Here is a 22,083-nt window from a genome sequence, read left to right as displayed (position 1 = left end):
AAGAGAATGTATGTATTCGTACAGATCTGAACATATGACTTACAAATAAGAAAAGTTAAACAATAACAATACAAAGTAGTTTCACCAGGTGTGAAGGGCCAGATCTAGAATTCTATGAGTCTAGGGAGAAGATAAACGATACAAGCTGTAAGAGATCAGAATGAAAAGAGATGCCTGTAGGATCAAGAAATGCAGGCCCTTGGGGGAGAAACATGCAAATGAGTAGGATTTGACTAGCTCCAGTAAAAGACAGCCATTCCCCTGAACTGGGACTCCATCAGCACAGCAAAGGCGGGAATGTGGGAAGAAGCAAAGAGGGTGGGGTGGGGTGGGGGGCGACCACAAGTTGGTGACCTCGTGGCAGCTGAGGTTGAAAAGATTGATTTGGTTCACAATGTGGCAGGCCTTGTTCAAAAGGCAACGGGAAGTCACTGAAAGATTTTGTCCCAGGAGTGACAGAATTAAAGCACATTTTGGGGAAGTTAAAAGCAGCAGGCTGCCGGATGGTAAATAGGACAGAGAAAAGATAACTTAGGGCTTTTCTTCATAATTACTAGATCTTTTTTTTCATTGAAGTATAATTGACACACAGTATCAGTTTCACGTGTACATATCATAGCGATTGGATTTTTATATACATTACGAAATGATCATCACGATAAGTACTAGACTTTGAAGCCATAAATGCCTACTATACCACACTGGAAGCAGAGGGGCTGCGAAGGAAGGTGTGGATACCAAAGGCACCTCTGGGTGGTGTCTGGTATGAATACGAGGAGAGCGCTTGAGCCACGGACAAACTTCAAGAATGTCCACAAGTCATTCACTCACGCACACAGCTTTCCAAAAGCACGTACTAGGAACACCAGCCCTAGCTGGAAGACTGACTTTGATTCAAGTTATGCCTGTCACCCAGAGCAACTAAAACCACCCACTCCCAGGCAGGTGACCCCGCAAAGCAAACCAATCCATCTGGTCCACGCTCCCCACCTCCTCCCGCAGGAGTCAGAGGGAGATGGAAAAGTTTGGGGAGTAGTCCGAGGCTAACCAGAAGAGCATTTTCTCATTCCTAAACCACTCTCAGGTGTTCTGACGGGGAGGATGACATCCGGACAGTCCTCCGGCCACTCCTTCCCCGGGGCTGATTATGAAACTCCGGGCACTTTGTACCTCACCCCGCTAGTTAGTCCTCGGCCCCAGGCCCCTCCCCAGACTTATAAAGGCCGCAGCGCAGGGCAGTTGAGCTCACTTGCCTGACAGGTCCGGTGTCCGAGGGACTCGGCTGACGCGTGGCCCCTCCAGGCTCTCCGGCGCGCTCCAGCCGCAGCCCCGAGGCCCGCCGGCTCCCGCCCGCCGGTGCGCTCGCTGCCCGCAGCCGCCCGCCGCCTCGCGCCCGCCCGCTCCGCCGATGCTCGCCGTGGGAAGCGGGATGCAGCCGCGCCGCGCCGGCCCGGTCCAGGCGCTGCTGCTCTCCCTGGGTAAGCCGGGCCGCCTCCTTCCGGCCGCTCCCGCCGCCCCGGCCCGGGTGCATTTGTCGCTTGCCAAGTAGGGAGTTTTCCACCGAGCTAAAGTGCACTCCATTTAAAAGGATGTCTCTTGTTACTCTGAGTCCATCTTTCCCTTAAACCTAGGATGGAAGGGAGTGGAATGGGGAGAGGCAATCGGTGTTAAAAATGCCTTTCATTGATAAATTGCTATCGGTATATATGTTATGCATGAATTAATTTAGCTCCTTATTAGGCAAAATAAAAAATCGAAAAGCTATTGTTTTTTCTTTTGAAAATTTGCCAGTACTAGAAACGCAAAGACTTGAGAAGCACTGTTGATATTTCAAATGTTGTTCTTTCGTGTTGAGAGGAGTGGGGGTGGGGGAGTAGAGACTGGACCGGCGCCTAATAGACCTTTTGGAAAGAAATGCTTTTCCTCCTCTGTCTTGCCCTCAGTTTTCTAAATCAAGCCGGGTTAAGCTTCCGGAGGCCTTGGCATGCGCCAGTGCCAGCTCTGCTAGAGCTCCAGGCGCGACGGAATCCCACGCGATTCTCGCGGACCTGGAACGTGGGCAGGTCCTGACGCTCCCCGCCGCCCTTGGACCCCAACACCTGCGCTTCCGGTCCCCGCAGCCCGCGCTGCGGGAGGCTGGCCAGGCGGTTTTCACTTGCTGCTAATTGCACCCCAAAGCGAGTAATCACTGAGCGCGCTTTAGTGCATGTCTTTCTATTTGAGATGCTTTTGTTCTTGTGGGCAGGAAAAAAAAAACGTTTATGTAGCCAACCTGGTTTGAAAACAAAATCTGTTCTCCCTAATTCCTTAAACTTCAAGAGAAATTTGGAGCTGTATATGAATATTTGAATAAGGAAATAAAAGTTGCCAGTCTCACATTCTTTCTGGAGTTGCAAGGAGGTGAATTTCCCTAACGAGCTAACTTTACCTGTGCAGGATGTGACAGTTAAATCATTATTTCAACATGCCTTATCTCAAGGGTGGGGAGACCTAATAAAATGCATACCATGCATAGTTGGAACTAATTTGTCCAAGTTCAAGAATGTAAGTGGAAACTGCAATCTTGGTTTCTACCCAAACTGTGCTAAGAATGATTTGCTAGAAGATTCTCAGTAAATAATGTGGCTTTGCTGTCTTTGTTTGGAAGTCTCTGTGAAAAGAATAAAATCAGAAAGGTGACAGTCTTCCTAGAGTTAGAAATGAACCTAGAGGTCCAAGTGGCTTAGCGCTTTTTTTTTTTTTTCCACCTGTAAGGTTGCATCTGAACAATGCAAATGTCTGTTCTGGGCCACTCATTGAATATTCTAATTTCAGACAGCAAGAGCCTATGAATAACCTGGTTACTACCCACCTAGCTTGTGTGTTGTGTGTGTTTTTGTTGTCATGAAAGTGCTTAAGTCCTTTATTGCATTACTTAATTATAGTTCATCTATTTCATCAGCTGCCAAGCCCATTTCCAAATTAGCTAAGTCAGTTTCTGTTTTCCCAGTTTGTTTAGATATTTCTCTACCACCAGGAAAGTTCCTGTTTGAAGTTCTATATCGTATCTCTACACTCCATTCAGGTATGCAAGTCCAATAGCCGTATTCTAAAGCACATGGAAAAAAGGCAAAGCTACCTTTTTTCTACCAAACAAAATATTACCGGAAATGCTTTTCCCAAATGTCTATCCTTCAAAAGAAGGAGACATTTATTTTAGATTTCAGCAAACATTTTATTATTGCTTTTTGTGGAATTTATATATATTTATGACTGTGGAAAAATATGGACACCTTCGGTTCCCCTCTGCCTCCAACACATGCAGATGTAAATTGCTACTCACATAATCATTTGGTTACTTTTGCATTTAATAAGTTTTTGATATTGAGGTTCTTGCTTTATAGATTGGGAAACTATGACCCAAGGTCCCATAGAGATGCAGTGCTAACCTGAGAAAGTTCACACCTGGCTTTGCAGGCACTTTTAGTCTACTGAACATTAAGTAAGAGAGTTAGGGACCCCAAACTAGATACTGCATTTCTAAGTAATCTATAGTTTTAGAGCTGAATTATTATTTCTAATCTTGTGATTGTTTCAAAGAGGAGAAATTTTTATCTTGAGTTCTGCAATTAATGTTTAGGGGGCTTTCGATCTAAAATTAAACATTTTCATTGTTACCCAAATGGGTTTTGAGCGTGTTCCTGAATGACATCTCTAAGACAATTTATCCCTACTTCATTGCACAATGACAGAGAATTGAGCAGAATAAAGATTCTTTCTTGAAATGTGAGAAGCCCTGATCTCAATGAGACATTGGCTCATCCCAGAACTTTAGTTGACTAAGAGAGTTTATGAGCTGCCTGAGCGTTCGCACAACCTGAGATGACACATCATAGGCAGAAAACGTAATGACAGGCTTCTCTGGTTTGGATTTTAACCCAGGTACCCTAGCTGCCTTCCGCATCATCTTGCCATATGAACAACTTGGGTAATTCGGGTGTGTGGTTCAGTAACTAGGGCCCAAACCCAGGAATTGGGAAGGGAGCTAACAATTACTAAATGCCTCCTGTGAGCTGACCATGTTGTGTGTTAGGTGCTTTACATATATCATCTCATTTACTCCTTAAAATAACTGTATGAAGTAGGTATGGTTAGCCTAGTTTGACAAATGAAGAAACTAAGGCTCAGTGAAGTCAAATACCTTCCAAAGACTTAGAGATAGTAAATGGCAAGGTCATTCTGGAACAAAGTGTAAGGAGCTAGAGGATCTCCGGGTTATCAGGAGCATAATAAAAATAACAGATTCTAGAAGAGAAGTTCCAGAGTAGTCTGGGGGCAGCCCCAGGGCTTAGAACCTGTTATGGGGACAGGCATATGAATAGAAATGGTATCTCTACGGTATCACTCAAAATCAGGCACAGAAAACATGGGACTGTTTTAAATTTTGCTAGAATATGTTGAATTTTCACTTAACCTACACTCAGCAGTTTTGATCAACACAGTTCCCAGGAAAGGACTTTTACTGTAAAGCGGTCATTGATGTCAGCAGACTGGGGCCTTTATTTCTATATCTTCCTAGATGTTTATTAAGTAAAGCAGTCAAGGAGAAGGATACCTGTTTTTTCCCTGTATTCTTTTTATTCCCTGTATCCTTTTTATATTATTGTGAATTGAATATAGTATCGATAAGGGACCATGGTGGAATCTACAGCACATTTCCATTAACAGTAAGAAAATAGACATACTTCCTTGGTTAAAAAAAAATGTATAATACATAGTCACTTTAGAAAAATTGAATTTGAATGTCTTCTGTACATTTTTGCACAAGAATCTTCCGTTTCCTGGTTAATGTTCAACAAAGAGACGCAAATGTCATATAAGAAACCCTCTTCAAAGAGACTGTAAATTAAGGTGTAGCTTCGTCATCTGTCAATCTTCATTCTGAATATAGGCCTGTGCAAATGGTCTAATTAATATGGTTGTCATGCTGTTGGGAACATTCCATGGAAGACAATGGGAAGGCTCCCCAAAGCTGTCATAGGGGAGATCCTCAGGGAGGAGCGCCCTGACACCCATCGCCTTGGTATGGCAATTCTGGAACCTTTGAAAAAATGAAGTAATGCGACAGACTCAGTGTCCTCCAGCAATGCAGTTTATGTAAGACTGGGTGTCTAGTTACAGGGCAAATAAAGGTGCAGTGACATTCTAGGTTAAAGTAACGATTTAATTAACTAGGATACTATTTATAATACACAAGACGTTTTGCTGATTGTCCAGAAAAAAATCTTAACCCTTAAATTCTTAGGCCAAAAATCCTGAATTTTAAATTTGAGGCATGAAAGTGAGTTAAATACAGATATTCTTGAAAATTCTAGGATGAGAGAAAAAGCCTCTTTCTCTCATGTACACACACACACATTTATATATGTGAAACTTTATAGTTTTGAATTGAGACATAGATAGTGTATACAATACAGATTTCACAGCCCAGTTCTTTTATTTCATACTTTCACAAAGATTTATTCTTCTTGGAGCCTCAGTTTTCTCATCTGTAAAAGGAAATTATAATAGCTATGTCGCCAGGTTATTGTATATGAGTTTAATAAATACGATGATATTAGGAAATAATAAAAAGCACTTTTAAGTTAGAGCTATCATCCGCCTCCTCCTCCTCAAGTGCTTTCTTACAAAATGCCTCATTTGATCCTTACAATAGCTCCCTTTTAGCCAGGAAAGGTTTTAATATTCCCATTTTACAAATGAAGAAATAGACTTAAAAATAAGTGAGTTGCCCAGCATGTAAGGCTCCACGTCTGAATGTGCTGTACCCTCCCAACTCACTCTGCACTTTGCGTGAAAGTTCTACTCATCTTTTAAGACCGAAGGAAAGTGTCCCTTCCTCAGGCAAGCCTTCTCTGATAACCCCTTCCACCTGTCTCCCACCCTCAAAAATAGGTGGGCAGCCTGCACCCCTCCACCCCTCCTTTGCACCTCTCCTGCTCGCTCCTCCCATCCTGCCCTGTCACATCGCACTGGAAGTGTGAATCTAGCCGTGTCCCTCCTTACAGGTGCTATATTCATCTTTTATCATTCATATTGTGATAGACTGATATGAAACAGTCAATAAATGTTTGTTAGATGGATGATTAGAATGATACTTTATTCAGAGTTCTCACCACTATGTTTTGACTCAACCAGTTTTTCTTTGATAATGTAGTTGAGAAGCAAAATATTTTGAGACTAAGCAGTGGTTTTTGAAAATTCAATTCTGTTGTTTCTGATAAAGTCTAATAATCTTTCTTCCCTCTTTTTCCCATGTCTCTGTTTTACTATAGCCTGCATTCACTGATGGTGTACCTAACAGAATTTAAGTGTATATTACACACACTACGTGTGTGTGTGAGAGAGAGAGAAAAAGAGATGCGACTGAGCAGTGATATGACTGAATGATGGATAATCAGTGAAAGAAAGAGTGGTATTGTTTTAGAAATGAAAGGAACCTTAGAGTAATCTAATCTAAATGCCATCCCCCCTCTACTCCGCCCCACTCCTGGGTCTCTGTTTTCAGAGATAAGGAAACGGAGCTTTGGGGGATAAAGTTAGTATCTGAGCTAGAACTGGACTCCAAACCACATGGATCTAAGGCAGGGTTTTTCAGCCTTGGCTCTATTCTCACGGACTGGATCATTCTTTGTCGTGGGCTGTTCTATGCATTGCAAGGTGTTCAGCAGCGCCTTGGTCTCTGCCCACTAGATGTCAGTAGCACCCCCCCCAGTTGTGACAACCAAAAGCATCTCCAGACACTGTCCTTTGTTGGCAAAATTGCTTCTGGTTGAGAACCACCAGCCTAATGTGTGTTCCATTGGTATAACACATTGCCTGTCATAATTCATAGTTTGAATAATCGGTTTTTGAGTTATCAAGACAAATAAAATTAATCTTTATGATAAGCTGGATGCAAATATAAAACCGATTCTAGTGTTAGAAAAATCAATTTAGCAATTTTTATTGTTGGTTTTAGCACCGTTCACCATGAATACACCATGAATAAGACTGAATCTTATTCATGAAGGAGTCACTCCTACTCTTTTCAATCATTGCATTGCTGACCACTCTGTGTCTCCTTTTGTAACTCTGATCTCTTGATTCCCACCACACTGCACTTTCTTTTTTCTCCAATTTCCTTAGCCATTTTTATCTACTCCTTACCACCTAAGTTCTATTATTTTCTATTCCATACTATTTCCCTGGGAACATATGAATGGCCCCTATGCCTATAAAGGTCATATTTCCTCATATGCCTTTCAAATAGACTCCATCAACTCCATTCTTATTCTTTCTACTTAAGATCTGCATTCGAAAGTGCCTCACAAATATAAATAAGTGATACATGAACTACAAACTCCAATTCCTTCATTTCTTATGTCTTCCTTTCATGTCTACTAGCTGCAAATGCCACCAAAAACCTGCTGACCTGCCTGTGTTTTCCTCTCTTTTAATATCACCACTCTCCTTGATATTTTCTGGCCAGAAACTTGGCATTATCTGTGAATTCTCTTCTTTCCTCACCACCCCCAGGCGTCTAGCTCCATTAACTCTGTTTAGGACAGGAGCTATGTCTTTTGCATCAATTTTCCTTTCAGCATCTTGTTCAATATCTTGCATATAGAAAAATCTCAATAGATATTTATTGAACAAATATAATTTGAAACATGTAGTTACTAAAAGGCTAAGCTACTCTCCTCCTTCTTTTCCGTTTATTGGGGGTAAGTCAGCCTTTGCCACCCTCCTGTCATTCCACAGATGCATATGTGCTTCTCACTGAAGTTGGGGTCTCCAATGTTAACCAAAAATGTATTTTCACAAAATAAAATTTCTTAGCAGCTTCCAAGGTGCTAGTTGCATTATGTAAAATTATCTTTTTGTTCTTGCTTTCTCCTCTTTTATTAGATGCTCTCTCATTAAAACTCTATCCTTTTTCAAATTTATGTTTGCAACAGGCTTCTCTAAAGAAGCCATGATATAATAATCAATATACTTCTATAAATGCTGTTAAGCATTCAAAGCTTCAGGCCACAATATGATCATACTGAAAAGAAGGCAAATGGAAAACATTCGTAATCCAAACTGTTGCATTTTTCTTTTGAAACAATAAAGTAATAATAATTCAAATTTCTGAATTGGATCTATAGGGATAGGTGTGGGGAGAAGCAAGATGGAAGAAAGGGAAGGTAGAAAGGTTATCAAAAGAACCTCCCATGTAACATTATCTTGAAGAAAAAAAGGTATTTCCGATAGAACATTTGAAATAATATCTAGAAATGAATCTTTGGCATTTAGGGGGTGCAAGTCCCATATTTAGAGCTCTTAGTCACAAAATTCCAAAACACTCAGATTAATATAAATTGAACCCTTTACACAAGAGTTGACAAGCATTCTCTTTCATTATGAGAACACTTCCGTGTGTACAAGATATACATGTTTAAATCCATTTTTAGGGTAAACTATACCCTTATATTTGGACTCACTGATTCTTTTTTTTTTTTTTTTTAAGATTTTATTTTTTTTCCTTTTTCTCCCCAAAGCCCCCCGGTACATAGTTGTGTATTCTTCGTTGTGGGTTCTTCCAGTTGTGGCATGTGGGACGCTGCCTCAGCGTGGTCTGATGAGCAGTGCCATGTCCGTGCCCAGGATTCGAACCAACGAAACACTGGGCCGCCTGCAGCGGAGCGCGCGAACTTAACCACTCGGCCACGGGGCCAGACCCTGGACTCACTGATTCTTGATATTTGGATATCTTTAGGGATAGCATTGTATGATGACTAAAATATATGAGCACTTTGAAGTGTGATTTAGAAATTACTACCAAATGGAAAAGTATAATTTAATGCCTATGAACTGAAAACATAGCCTATTAAATCTTTTCTTGCCACTTGACAAGGAAGATCCTATGGCTGTCTTTTAAAACTCAAAATTAAAAGGAATACTGTTTTGTAAACCATTATTATATCAGCCTCTGGTTTCATCCTGTTTTACCTCAAACGGTTATAGTTAGTTTTTACATTTAGTTTTTAATGTAGCTTAGTTATAAAGTTAACATTGAAAAACTGTAGGAAGAGAATGATTGCCAGTAGACGGCAGGGTTTATTAAGTGTGTGTATATATGCATGTTATTCTCTGAAAAAGAGGATATTACTAGAAAGTACTGACACTAGTTCTTTTCAGTATCTGATGTGATAGTTTACAGTTATTTTAAACAAAATGAAGCAAGACCTTATCTAATAGTGTGATTTAACTTGAAACAAAAAGGCATCTGGAAATGGTGAAGCATATTCCCTCCTTGAAAGTATACAAGACCTAACAAGCCTACTATGTTGAAGACAAATCCTAAAATTATAGACTACCGTGCAAGAAGGTAGAAAGGAACAGTCTGTGAGTCGGTTGGCGTATGACCGCAGCAAAAGTGTGAACAAAGCGGATTTTGCTACCTGTTTAGGCTGGACAAATACTATGATTCATTATGAGTTTGCTGTTCTGGTCTAAATAATCTAAAAGGTTAAATTGGAAAAGCAAGGGCATTCCTTTCCTTCTGTAACCTGCCTCATTTTAATGTGGGGTCATTTTTATTTGCTAGATTGTTTTTCAGGAGAGCCATTTTATCTCCGAGAAGTGCATTTGATTTTGCAGACTTGGCTTGCTCAGCCAGTCACCAAATCCAAGCTTCCTTCTAGATGAGCCCCTCAGCGTGGCCATAAGGAAGCAAGGCCAGAGAAACTATGTGCAATAAGAAGGATGCTTTCTACATCTGGCATTCTGCCTAACTATTGGGCAAAGACTTCTTAATGCCCATGACAGCGCCACGATAAGGTCCCACAACATTTAGTGCTACCCCTCTCGGGGCGGGGGGGGGGGGGGGAGGTGGGGGGGGAGGTACTCAACCCCTCCCCCACGCCGTCCCCAAGATTGTGTAAGGGTGTGGGTTCTGCCCTGACTCACAGGGTAGAGGTGATTTGTATCCTCTGAGTCACCAGCCCCACTTCCTGCTGGCACATTTGAGATGCACTGAAATGCAATCTCTGAAAGGTGACGGTAGGGAGATGAATAGGCGAGCCTCAAATTCCTAAAATCATTTGGAAGTTTGACAGAAAAAATGACCTCTAAAGGAGTCTTGATGAAACAGAGGTTCCCACTGCCAATTTTGAATTTACAGATCATTTACCCCAGGTCCCCTTGTGCAGAATTCCCCTCTATCTTAGTTACCAGTGTAAAGCTTGCCGCCAGATCTGTTTTCTGACATCTTGACACTATCCAAAATCTTTAGTATCGTAGTGAATTATTTTCTTAGCCGGCACCCATAGTGAAGGATCAAAACATTAGTAAAATATTTGCAATTGAATCATAGAGCAATTGTTATTTCAAATAACATTAAAGTCATGAAAAACTGAAAGATTCATGAAATAAATGGATATGACTTTAGAATCTATTCCCTCCCTGTATGACTTTAAAATAATGAGTAGTGATTCTTAAAGGTGACAGGGTGGTGGATATCAGAATCTCCCATGGTGGACTTTTTCAATCTTCTGATCACCCCGACTTACATGGATCTGTGCACATGGACACAAGATTTAGCACCAGTTTTGCTATTTCATTGGCTACATACATCCATGATGGAACTGTAGTCTAATGCTTGAGAGAAGTATTTAAAATTATTTACAATTTCATCTGTAAAATACCCGGATGTTGGATTAATGAAGCAAGTCTCACAGAAACCATCCCGAGTAATGGACTGTGTCCAAGGGAGCGTCACAGGTTAGGGGAGCCCAGTTTTCGTGGAGGCACACCCTGGGCTGAGCATTCTTTAACTCACCAAGACAAATATTTCACCTGTGGCCTGACAAACTGGAACAAAGTTTCCACCAGTGGAAAAACCAACAATTACTAAAAACCTTAAAAAAAAAAAAGACCAAGAAGCAACCCCACAAAGCAATTAGCTAGATTCTATAATAGTCATGGGTTGCAGCTGTAAGCAATTCCAAACAGTAAAGGCTAGTCTCTGATTTCTGCAAAGGACAGAGAAATGAGCTCCGAATGTGTGTTTGCACAATGGACCTGGCTGGCCACTTTGTGGTGGGAGAATTGGTAATGTCTGCTCCAATCCTTTCCTCAGTTGAAGAACCGTGAAGGAATAGGAGTGTCAAGGATATAAAAACGCACATTTGGAACTCCAGTTTGTGTTGAACAGACTGTGTAAGTTAAAGGGTTTAATTCAGTAGTGAGACTGCATGGCACAATTATATTGAGAAGTACAGCAAAGTTGGCCTGAGTGCATTTCTAGCTCATCCTCCATAGAAACCTATGTGTACAGTCACCTTTTTAAAATGTCTGTTAAACCAATGATGAAACCCAAAGTTTAACCATTTTTTTGTCATTTAAGAAAGATGATTTTCTTTTCTTATAAGAGCAATTGAAGCAGCATTTATATTGTAGGAGAAATGAGGAGTGGGAAGAAGATCATCCTAAACTTTTCAAAAAGCATTTTCAAATCATTGAAAGATTATGAGCCTTGATGTCAAAAGACAGATGCGTAACTCTTGTCTTCTACGGTCACTAGATTATTGGTCTTGGACAAGACATTTAATTTAACTGAGCTGATTTGGGGCTAATGACTACTTTATAGGATGGTTATAAGCATCGAGTTTGAAACATAAAATTACAAACAATCATGCTGATATGTAATTTATTTTTTAGTATCCAAAGCATAGACAATTTGCTTAACAGATTCAAGCTTCCTCTGGCTGAGAAAAATAAAATAAAATGCTTTATTACATGGACCAAGTTATCCTTTAAAATACCAAATTGCAAAGAGATTTGTAATCTTGTATTAGACCAGTAGAGGGCACTACCTACATATACCGCTAAATGGCTGCATGTTGAGGATAAAGGAACACTGACGGAAGTCTCTAGTATGTTAGGCATTTCAGAAAAATACCACTTCATCTAATTCTCCCCTAAACTCTACAAGGTAAGGAAAATATTAAAAGGATTCTCCTTAGGCTTTCTGTGGAATTCAGAAACTTGAATCATTCTAGTGCCTGTTTTCCAACATTCATCTTTTCCGTGGAGACACACGATGAAACACCGTGTTCAGACTCTTACTGGCCTCACAGAAACTGGATTCGAGGGCTCAGTGTGGTTCATGTAGTATGGGTGTTCTGTCCCATATTAGATAAGATAGATGCTGACTTTACTTAGATTGCATTTTCTTAATTAAAATCTATTTTTGTTCCTGATACAATGCAAAGAGCAACTTAAGCACGTCAATCAACAATGAATGTACCCTAGGTTGAGAGTCCTGTTTAGTTGTTGCCATAAATAGAACTTGATTTTTATTTGAAGCCTTCTTTTGTGATAGGTTCTACTTTGGAGGATTGCTTTGAACACATCATGGAGTAAAACAGTGGAAATACCCCAATTTTCCAATTGATAAACTTCTTAGGAAATCAAACTTCAAAATCAGGGATGTTTTCAAAATCAGGTGGCCGTGAAACATTTAGAGCAACTCAAATCTATGAGTGTGAATGTAAGGCCAAGGCTTCTACCCTTGGCTAGAAGAGCTGGGAGTTCTTTTGTTTTTAATTATAAGCCTGTTTCCATGAATTATTTTGTTTATGGTTTTGATGGATCAAATTATAACAATTCCATAAATACTGCAGTTGTATGGAAATCTGATCAGAGTTTCTTTCTTTGAAGGATTAATTGTGTATTTGATTTTCCTCCATCAATAGGTTTCCATCTTCTCCAAGCAGTTCTCGGTACAACCGTGATCCCTTCGTGTATCCCAGGAGAGTCTGAAGACAACTGCACAGCCTTAGGTAAGCCCAACTTTGTCAATGCTGCAGCAAAGGAGGACAGATTTTTGACTGAAATGTGAACTTAAAAGACTCTAAATATGTGACAGTGGAAAAAGGCAAGGGGTAGCTGCTATATTAAGGAAAGGATTTTTTTAACCCCCTTATGAGCTAGCAATCTGGAAAAGCTAGATAAAGGAATAGCTGGTGGGAGACAGACTGGGCATCTAGTTATATAGAGAGATTTGATGTTAAAGAGATAGGGAAGAAAGAAAAGCAGATTCCCTTCGTCCAGTCCCCAGAGTTATGATGTGAAACCATTGTTAGGGGTTGAATCCCAGGCAATATAGGAAAATTTAAACTTTCTACAATAGATAGCCAGTCCTGGTGGTCAAGATTCGGCTTCTCACCACTGGGACCGGATTCATTTCCTGGTCAGGGAACCACACCTGTTGCTTGTCATATTGTGGCAGCTGTGTGTGGCTGTGATGCTGAAAGCTATGCCACTGGTATTTTAAATACCAGCAGGGTCACCCATGGTGGACAGTTTTCGGCAGAGTTTCCAGACTAGATAGGCTAGGAAGAAGGACCTGGCCACCCACTTCCGAAAAAATTGGCCACGAAAATCTTATGCTTAGCAGCAGAGCATTGTCTGATGTAGCACCAGAAGGGGAGAGAGTGGGGCAAAAAGACGGCAGGGTTCATCTCTACTGTATACAGGGGCAGTAGGGGTTGGAATCAACACATTGGCACCAACAACAACAACACCACCATAGGTAATCAATGTATTTGTTGTTGTTATTTTTTGTAAAAGGAACAAATGATGTCCTTTCTTTCTAGTTGCAGCATTCATTCAGAAAATATTTACACAATGTTAATTCATGTCAAACTCTGTGCTGAAGCACAGGGATACAAAAATAAAGTGACGCACAGTCTTCTTCCTTTAAAGACCCTAGAAGGCTCTGGATGTGGTTCAAGAGAGATCTGCTTTGTATTCCGTCTGAACTACTGAGTCAAGCGTTATCCTAAGGAACCAGGGTCTTTTTCACGATAATTTCACCTTCTCTCTTGTCCTCTTACATCATTGGGCTCCCTGGAGGTTTGGTCTCCCTCCTTCCCTTTTTGTTTTTGGTTATTTGAACAAGAATGTTGCAATCAAGATGCTATTTTTTGATTACTTCATAAGCATCCTTCACGTTTTTAAATTAAAACATACTGAAGTGAATTTTACAAGTAGGTTGCAACGCTATTTCTAATGAGGCTCTTATTTTTAATATTATATTTGCCTACCTCAGACATTTTTAACACAGGGTTTATTCAGGTCTCGTTGTTAGAGATGTTGAGAGACTTTGATTTCTTTGACGATAACCTCAAAAATTTGGGAATGCACACTAAAACAAGACTTACTAGCTTAAATCTCACTATAGAATTAAACTCTCTTGAATTAATTTATGGACTCAGCTTGCAATTGCTTTTGGAGTAATGAATTTCAGAATTTGGCTCAAAAGTTCAGAAATTTTGAGATTTAAAAAAATTACACAAACTTTGCTTGGATCAGTGAATAACAGCAGAGGGTAATGATTTTTGTCTGTGTCTTAAACTTACTTTTTCTATCCTTGAAGGTTGTCTTTTGAGGATTAAATTCCCAGGTTTTATTTTGTTTCGTTTAGTCTGTTGGACATTTTCCTTTGGGGTCAGTTGTTTGTTTATTGGCCTGGGAATTGTGATAACAAGAGTAACTTCCCTCTCCTGAAAATTCTCCTCCACTGATTGGCACCTGACCTACTTTGTTACAGTAGCTCAATGGTCACTATTATGAAAGGTTGATTAATACTTCAGAGAAGGCAGCAGAGGGCCAGCCCCGTGGCTCAGTGGTTACAGTTTGGCGCACTCTGCTTTGGCAGCCGAGGTTTGCAGGTTTGGTTCCTGGGCATGGACTTACACTACTCCTTGGCCATGCTGTGGCAGCAACCCACACACAAAGTAGAGGAAGACTGGCACAGCTGTTAGCTCAGGGCTAATCTTCCTCAAGCAAAAAAAGAGGAATAGTGACAACAGATGTGGATTTTCCTCAGCAAAAAAAAAAAAAAGAAAAGGAAAAAAGAAGGCAGCAGAATATATTCAACTTTCCATTTCCTTCACAGTTCAGACAGAAAACAATCCACGTGTGGCTCAAGTATCAATAACGAAGTGCAGCTCTGACATGAATGGCTACTGTTTGCATGGACAATGCATCTTCCTGGTGGACATGAATGAAAATTATTGCAGGTAATATCCCCAAAACAAAAAACCAAAAACACGTTTTTAAACCCATACTTCTCTATGTTCTATTTTTTGAAGTTATTGTATATTTCCATGGGCTGCAGTTTATATGTTCTATTGGAACTTTATTAAGTGAATTTTTAAAAATAGATAGTAGTTATCAAGCTGTAAAGAAACTTCAGGGATGCAGAGTGGGGGAAGCTTCGGGCGCTCCCCTCTCCCACTTCCCACAATAGCAGCTCCACTTTTCACCTTTTCAATGACTTATATATCAGCCATTGTTTTAAGAACTGATTTCATTGATTTAGACAAAAAGCACCTCAAACCTACAAAACTTATAAAACACTATTCTAGATAGTCAGTCTGAACCAGACTGTCATTTTAATATTGCAATTTAACTTGAGAGCCATGTGGAGCTCTTTTATCGATGTCGGCCTAGCTTCAAGGTTGATCTTTAACTTCTTCTTTACAATTTTTGGCAAACCTTGTTGATTTCTTGCATTACAGTGTGAGATTAGTTCTTACAAAACTAATTCATAATTATGATTTCTTTTTTAAATAATTGATCTTTCTCTTGCATTTTCCTTTAGGTGTGAAGTGGGTTACACTGGCGTCCGATGTGAGCACTTCTTTTTAACTGTCCAACAGCCCTTGAGCAAGGAATATGTGGCTCTGACTGTGATTCTTGTTATCTTGTTTTTGGCCATAGTCGCCGGTTCCATATACTATTTCTGCAGATGGTAAGCCAGTGTTTTTTAACACTCTACTTTTATAAATTACTTATTCTTACTTATAAATTACTTGTTATAATTTATTACTTATAATTTACTTATAAATTACAATATATGCTTACAAATATGGACAACGTATTATTTAGAGGGATAATAGATTCTGCACTGATGATATTTGTGAAGAAGTTTTAGCAGCAGAACATCTTGATTTGATTCTATTTTTAGCTGTCACTTATTACCTATGTGGCTTTATGCAAGTCAAACTTGGAGAATCAGTTCCTTCCTTTATAAAATACAGATGGAAATCCTTATCCTGCATTAATTAGAGGACTGTTTTCAGTTTTGAACATGATAATGCATGTGAAAGTAATCCAAAAGGCATGATGTCAATGTTATACTTAGCCACTTGTATGAAATTTTGTATTTCATAAAACACAGTCTTGTAAATTAGTAAGCCCAGAGGCTTAGGATCTTAAAATTTAAGACAGACTGGTAGAAATGAGTTTCTAGACAATTATAAAAGCTTACTTGTAAAAAATGGTTCATGTCAGTCCCCCAAAACAGTCACACTCCCTCCTCATGTGTGATACTATACCGACGTATGCTGGCACCTGAGAAAAAGTAGAGTGGACATGGGAACCACTGACAGTATATCAGACTGGCAGTTTTTAGGGTTTGGACCAGGGCATGGGATAGTGTGAACTAGTTAGTAACAGCTGCCCTTAAAATGTCTCCAAGAAATCCTTTTTATTTTGGAGCTGGTACAAATTGTTCAGGATAGATTTGAGTGAGTTTTATTATTATTATTTACTTTTGCTGAAAGTAGTGTACTTCTGCTTTTGAAGGCCTGAAAGTATGCTGCTTTAAAATTAAATTGATTTTGCCATTCGATTCCAAGTATTTATCAAATCATAAGGCCTTCCTAATTAGTTATGATCACAGAACTGAATATTATTAAAACTGAAATACACCTGAAAGTTCTTTGACTACAGTCCTTTCCTTTATAAAGATGGGGAAAATGAGACCTAGAGAGGCGAACTGAGGTGCCTCAGCTCATGGAGTTGACAAGTGGCAGAATGGAGTGTAAACAAAGGCTTTCTAGTCTTATTCTTCCACTAAGCATAGACATTATGTGGTTTCCTCGAGGCTACATGCCTCCTCTCCAAAATGGGTAGGAAATGAACTCAAAATATTGGGAAGATAGCTTGAATGAATGAAGATTCTGAATCACGATAGATCCGTGAGTCCTCGCTGGGAGAAGTTCGCCAGGTTGTGTAACCCATTTATGCTTCACTTTCTTCATCTGTAAAATCAGGATGATAATGGATAAGTGTGAGGATAAAATGAATAATGAAGGTATAGCACTTAGAATGTTGTCAGTTGCTTAATTAGTGCCCAATAAATATTAATTATTTTTGTTTGTATTGATGTTAACATTATATCAGTGTGACGGTTAGAATGTAGTGTAATATTCAAAATACTAGTTCCTTGAAAGAAAGAAAGAGAGGAAGGAAGGAAGAAAGGAAGGAAAGACTGAGAGAGAGTGAAGACAAGGGAATGGAAGGGAAGAGAAGGAAGAGAAAGAGAGAGAGAGAAAAAAACAATCAAGGCTTTAATGTGGTCACATGCTCTCCTGGAATTTTGCAATTTTCATGATCTTGTTAAAAAGCCTCTGAACTTCTTTAACTGTGTTTCACCATTTCCTCCCCAAACTGTTGGACCACAGAACGCTACTCCCTTCTTCCCTCCTTTTCTTCTCTTGTCCAACCTAAACCTATTCACGTTTGTCCTTTTGGAAACACTATGCTGCTGTATCTTTTACGTCCATATATTTGTTTCTTTTGTTAACATACTTTGTTCTTTACTGTTAACTCCAGTGCTGACAGTTTCACTTCTGGATATTTCTAGGTACAGAAATCAAAAAAGTAAAGAATCAAAGAAAGAATATGAAAGGGTGACCTCAGGGGATCCAGCGTTGCCACAAGTCTGAATGGTGCCATCAAGTTTACAGACAGGGATGCACAGCATGCCAGATTATGTTAATATTCCTATTTTGTTAATAATATTTATGTTGGACAATGTGTTAAGACAACATGGTGTTTTTTTAAAAATACTTGGAAAAGTTTTTATTTTTGTTTTATTTTTGATGGACTATTTGTTAATGTATAATGTACACAAAATATTTAATATAGAAAGAAAATCACTATTTTTGTAAGAAATCATTTCTCAGACTAAATGCTTTATTGAAAGCTTCAAAACTGCTTTGTTTGCTGCACAACGCTTAGGAGTGAGCAACGCCCAGTTCGCTGCTCAGGAAGTGTCAACAAATGACAGATTTCTGTGAGCCTAAATATATGGTCAAATCAATTTAATAAGTATATTTTTCTACTCCTCAAATCAATGATAATTGGTTTGACTATTTCATAGTTTGATATATGAGTCGACACCACTGTGTCATGTATTAAACACGTGATGCTAATGGGAATGGGGGAGACGCAAATGTAGAGCACGTGCTAAACACTAGCTGTTTGAAACAAGCTACACCTGGGAGAGAGCTGCGCTCCCTCCAGCCCCATCCTCAGCTGTAACTCCATATTTATCTGCCTGGAGGGGAAGTGGGCCATTCCCTATTCCACCCCACCACTCCTGCATCTAATAGATTCTCCTTGAGTGGAATGAATTGAGAACCTAATTTTATACCAGCTTTTATATAAATAGCAGGTATGTTGTAGCCTCACAATGTTTCTTTTTTTAAAGTAAGTTTATGTGCAGTAACTGTTGCTCCTAAACAATTAAAAAAAAAAATGCACACTTGAAGTCAAAATTTATGCTTCTTTTTAAGAGTATTTACTTTCATAAGGACTTTGTTGAAGAATTCTAAGGTTAAATCATAGTCCAAAATTTGATGGACTAGTTATTATTTTAAAGTATAATCTAAGACAATCATTCCATATATTTCTAAAGATGGAAATACAGTTATTTCATTTTCTTTGCAAGAGAGTTTTAACTTAAAACAATGCAGTAAGCAGCTTTTTCTGCAATTTAAAATTACATATTAAAAATTAAATCCTGATGCAGGAAGTGGGAAAAATAAGAAAAATTAATTATAGTGTATTTTTCCAAAAGAACAAATGCATTTGAAAGCTTTTACAATTTAGAGACTTAACCACACCTTCCTATGGAGACTGAGATGAAACCAGGGTCCTGTTTTCTGTCTTTTATGTTTTGGAAGAGACTAAGGTTTCTCCTGTGCTCAGAACCCATGGTCTCAGTGAGTTCATAAGGGTACTTGAGGTAACTACATAGCGAGCCACAGCTGTCACCACCGCCAGATCTCCTGGGAGATTGCCTCATTGAATGCTAGCCCTTTGGGTAGAGTCTCTCAGGCTCACACACATGGTCAGCTAGGGTCTATTCTTCCACATTTTTTCCTGGCCTAGGCTAGGGCAACAAAGAAAGTGGAAGCAATGGCTCATCTCTGAAGTGCCAGGTGCCAAGGCTTGCCTCTGTATGTGTCCCTGTGTTGTATACCCTGGTGCATTCAAGTGACTCTCTTCCAAAGTCTTGGATCTGGTCCCTTACTATTAGGGCAGCAAACAGACAAAACAAACCTAGATATATATGGTTGCATGTGTGTGTGTGTGTGTATGCATGTGCCTACTCATATGCAAACGCACATGTACACATGAGCTTAATTAGAATTATAGTCATTTGTTGCTCTATCAACAATGTATAAAACAAAAACAAAGAGAAATAAAATAAAATTCGGTGAGATCCCAAAGGATATTTCTGTTTCCTATTTATTATAGCCGAGTCAAATGTGCTGTGTAAGGACACATTTTAAACCCTGCACATCCCCATCGACGCCTCCTCTGGTAAAGGAAGTCTGCCTGTTTTAAGGGACTTTGATTGTTTCAAAGAAAATTTATTGACTAACCCAGAAATCATCTGTAATCCATTTCTTTTATTCACAAAAAGCAAATCATATTTTTCTTAAGCATCTCAATTCGTATTACATAACTAATTGTATGTGGTTTGGGGTGTTTTTAATCTTTATTTAAGAATGCTTAAAAAATGAACCCCTGTAAAAGTTAAATCTATATTTATAAATGAATATTAAATAAAAAGGTATGACCAAAAGTGTTTTTTATAAGTGAAAATAAGTAAAAAATAATTGTTTTAATGAGGATAATGCTGAGCAAACATGAAAGATGATTGCTATCAGTTCATGTTTCCTAAAAACAATGGAAAGATTGTGGCTCACATTTAGTTTATCTTCCTCATTTTACAGATTTCTCACTATACGCATTTCTAGAAGGGGCTATTTATATCCAACATATTGAGAACAAATGCAAATCCAATGCATAATTTATGGCTTCCCACCAAGGCCACACAATAACTCATTTGACACTCTCTATGACCAAGGACATAAAGTTCTATGGTTAGTACTAAAGGTTTAACATCAAATTTGAGATTTATGTAGTATGTTAAACATGTATAATACAATAGAATTCAATGTTCTCCTAGATGTTTTTTTGCTCTCTCTGCCAAAAGTCAAAGCAATGGGAAAAATGGTGCACTGGTATGACTATGTCTTAACCCAGATTTTTATTTTTGAGTTCTTGAGAAGAGAGTTAGCTAAATTCAACTGCTGTCACATAGCCCATCAATTTTTATGGAGCAAATGCATGATACTAGTTTCTAATTTCCATTAATTTCAATAATGCAGTTTTAAAGACTTGTGTCTGATCCACTTTGTCATGTTTTGCTGCAATATCCATGCTGTAGACTTTTGGGGAAAAAGATGTGTTTAATTTGCTGCCCAATATTTTCTGTTTTTTTCCTCCTCTTATTCATATGGGAGAAAGAGGGTAACAACTTGTATAAATGGTGTTCTGGAGTACATTTTAATGTTTTAACTAAAGAATAATTTTATCTAAATCATATCTGTTATTCAAATTAGATGATGTTAAATTTAAGATATGTATTTTTCTCTTTGCTTTTTTTGCACTCTGTAATTGCACTTTTTAAGTTTGAAGAGCCATTTTGGTATAGAGTTTATGTTAAAGATGTTATGGAACATAAAGTTATATTGCATACAGTTTAAAGTAACTTATTTGACAGTGAATTTTATCAGAGTACTGAATTGTATCAATTTGTTTGTGTTCAATATCAGCTTTGATAATTGTGTACCTTAAGATATTGAAGGAGAATATAGATACTTTACAAGATATTGTTAACGTTTATTTATTTTTGTTGGGAACTGGGGAAAAAAACACAATTTAAAAATAAAAAATGCATTCGGCACCATGCATAAAGAACTTCACTGATAAACATAGTCTCTCTTTTTTTTTTCTTTTTCTTTTTCTCCATAACACATTAAAGGGCTTCAAAGCAATGACAGGACTACAATGTGTTTAGCTATAAAGACATATGATCTTACTTTGGGAAAGCGTTAAATAAATGTATCATATTTTATGGCCTACCATAATGAAGAATTTCTTTGAAATAAAAGAAGCCACATTAGTTATGAAATTCTAGGTGTTAGTCTATTTTCAAAGATTATAGCTGTCCTACTGAGAAGCAACTTTTGAAAGGACGTATCAGCCAGAAGCGTGTCTCATGATTCCCTTAGCATCTCCCAACCAAGAGGCCTGGCTTCCCTGGGCCTTCAGAGCAGGAAGCATTGGTCACTCTGAACCTCCATCACAACGATGGCTTCCTTGCTACATTCTTCAACAACCCATAGAGGGCTTTATCCATTTATCAGCTCTTTAGGCCATTTTGCTGGCCTGCGGATAGGTCAGGGAGGCATAGCAATCACCACTTTACATGGAGGTAAAGTAATTTGTCCCAGGTCACAGGGATAAATAAAAGGTGGAGCTGGCATGAGAAACAAGTTTTCTGATCCCCAGTTCCACTGCCGTTCTGGCCATGTCAGAGGCAGCAGAACCATCACGTGGAGTTAATCTGAGATCTAGTTTAGAGTTTTCTTGGGAGAAATAGAAAGTCTTGTAAAATGAAATTCTTGGGATCTCACAGCACGATCAGACTGACTCTGTTCAAAGTCTGAGAACCCAGAGGGTAAAGGAGACGAACTCTTTTGAAACACTTTTACCACTTGGCTTCCAGGATGACACACTCATGTGGTTTTCCACCTGCTTCTTAGTCTCACGCTGGACCTTCTTTAATATCTCCAATCCCCTACCACTGATCTGTAAATCCTAGAGTGCCCCCACAACTCAATCTTGGAACTTTTTTCT

General features: G+C 38.9%; 1 protein-coding gene and 1 long non-coding RNA gene across 4 annotated transcripts in view; one reads left to right on the top strand and one right to left on the bottom strand.

The window, feature by feature from the left end:
• The window catches only part of LOC123283801 (uncharacterized), a 95,543-nt gene extending 94,151 nt beyond the window's left edge, over window positions 1-1,392 (bottom strand). For all 3 annotated transcript variants that reach the window (XR_011502193.1, XR_011502194.1, XR_011502192.1), the window contains exon 1: window positions 1,254-1,392. This is a non-coding gene — a long non-coding RNA (uncharacterized lncRNA). The remainder of the gene's footprint in view (window positions 1-1,253) is intronic.
• On the top strand, window positions 1,233-21,051 carry EREG (epiregulin). Its single transcript, XM_014865116.3, has 5 exons — window positions 1,233-1,478; window positions 12,765-12,851; window positions 14,972-15,095; window positions 15,680-15,829; window positions 17,729-21,051. The coding sequence occupies exons 1-5, from the start codon at window positions 1,409-1,411 to the stop codon at window positions 17,808-17,810; spliced, it is 513 nt and encodes a 170-aa protein (XP_014720602.2). The 5' UTR covers window positions 1,233-1,408; the 3' UTR covers window positions 17,811-21,051.
• The last annotated feature ends 1,032 nt before the right edge of the window (window positions 21,052-22,083 follow it).

This window comes from Equus asinus, chromosome 3, assembly GCF_041296235.1.
Source record: "Equus asinus isolate D_3611 breed Donkey chromosome 3, EquAss-T2T_v2, whole genome shotgun sequence".
NCBI classification, from domain to species: domain Eukaryota; kingdom Metazoa; phylum Chordata; class Mammalia; order Perissodactyla; family Equidae; genus Equus; species Equus asinus.
Note: the sequence above shows the minus strand (reverse complement) of the source record. Positions and strands in the feature narration are given on the sequence as shown.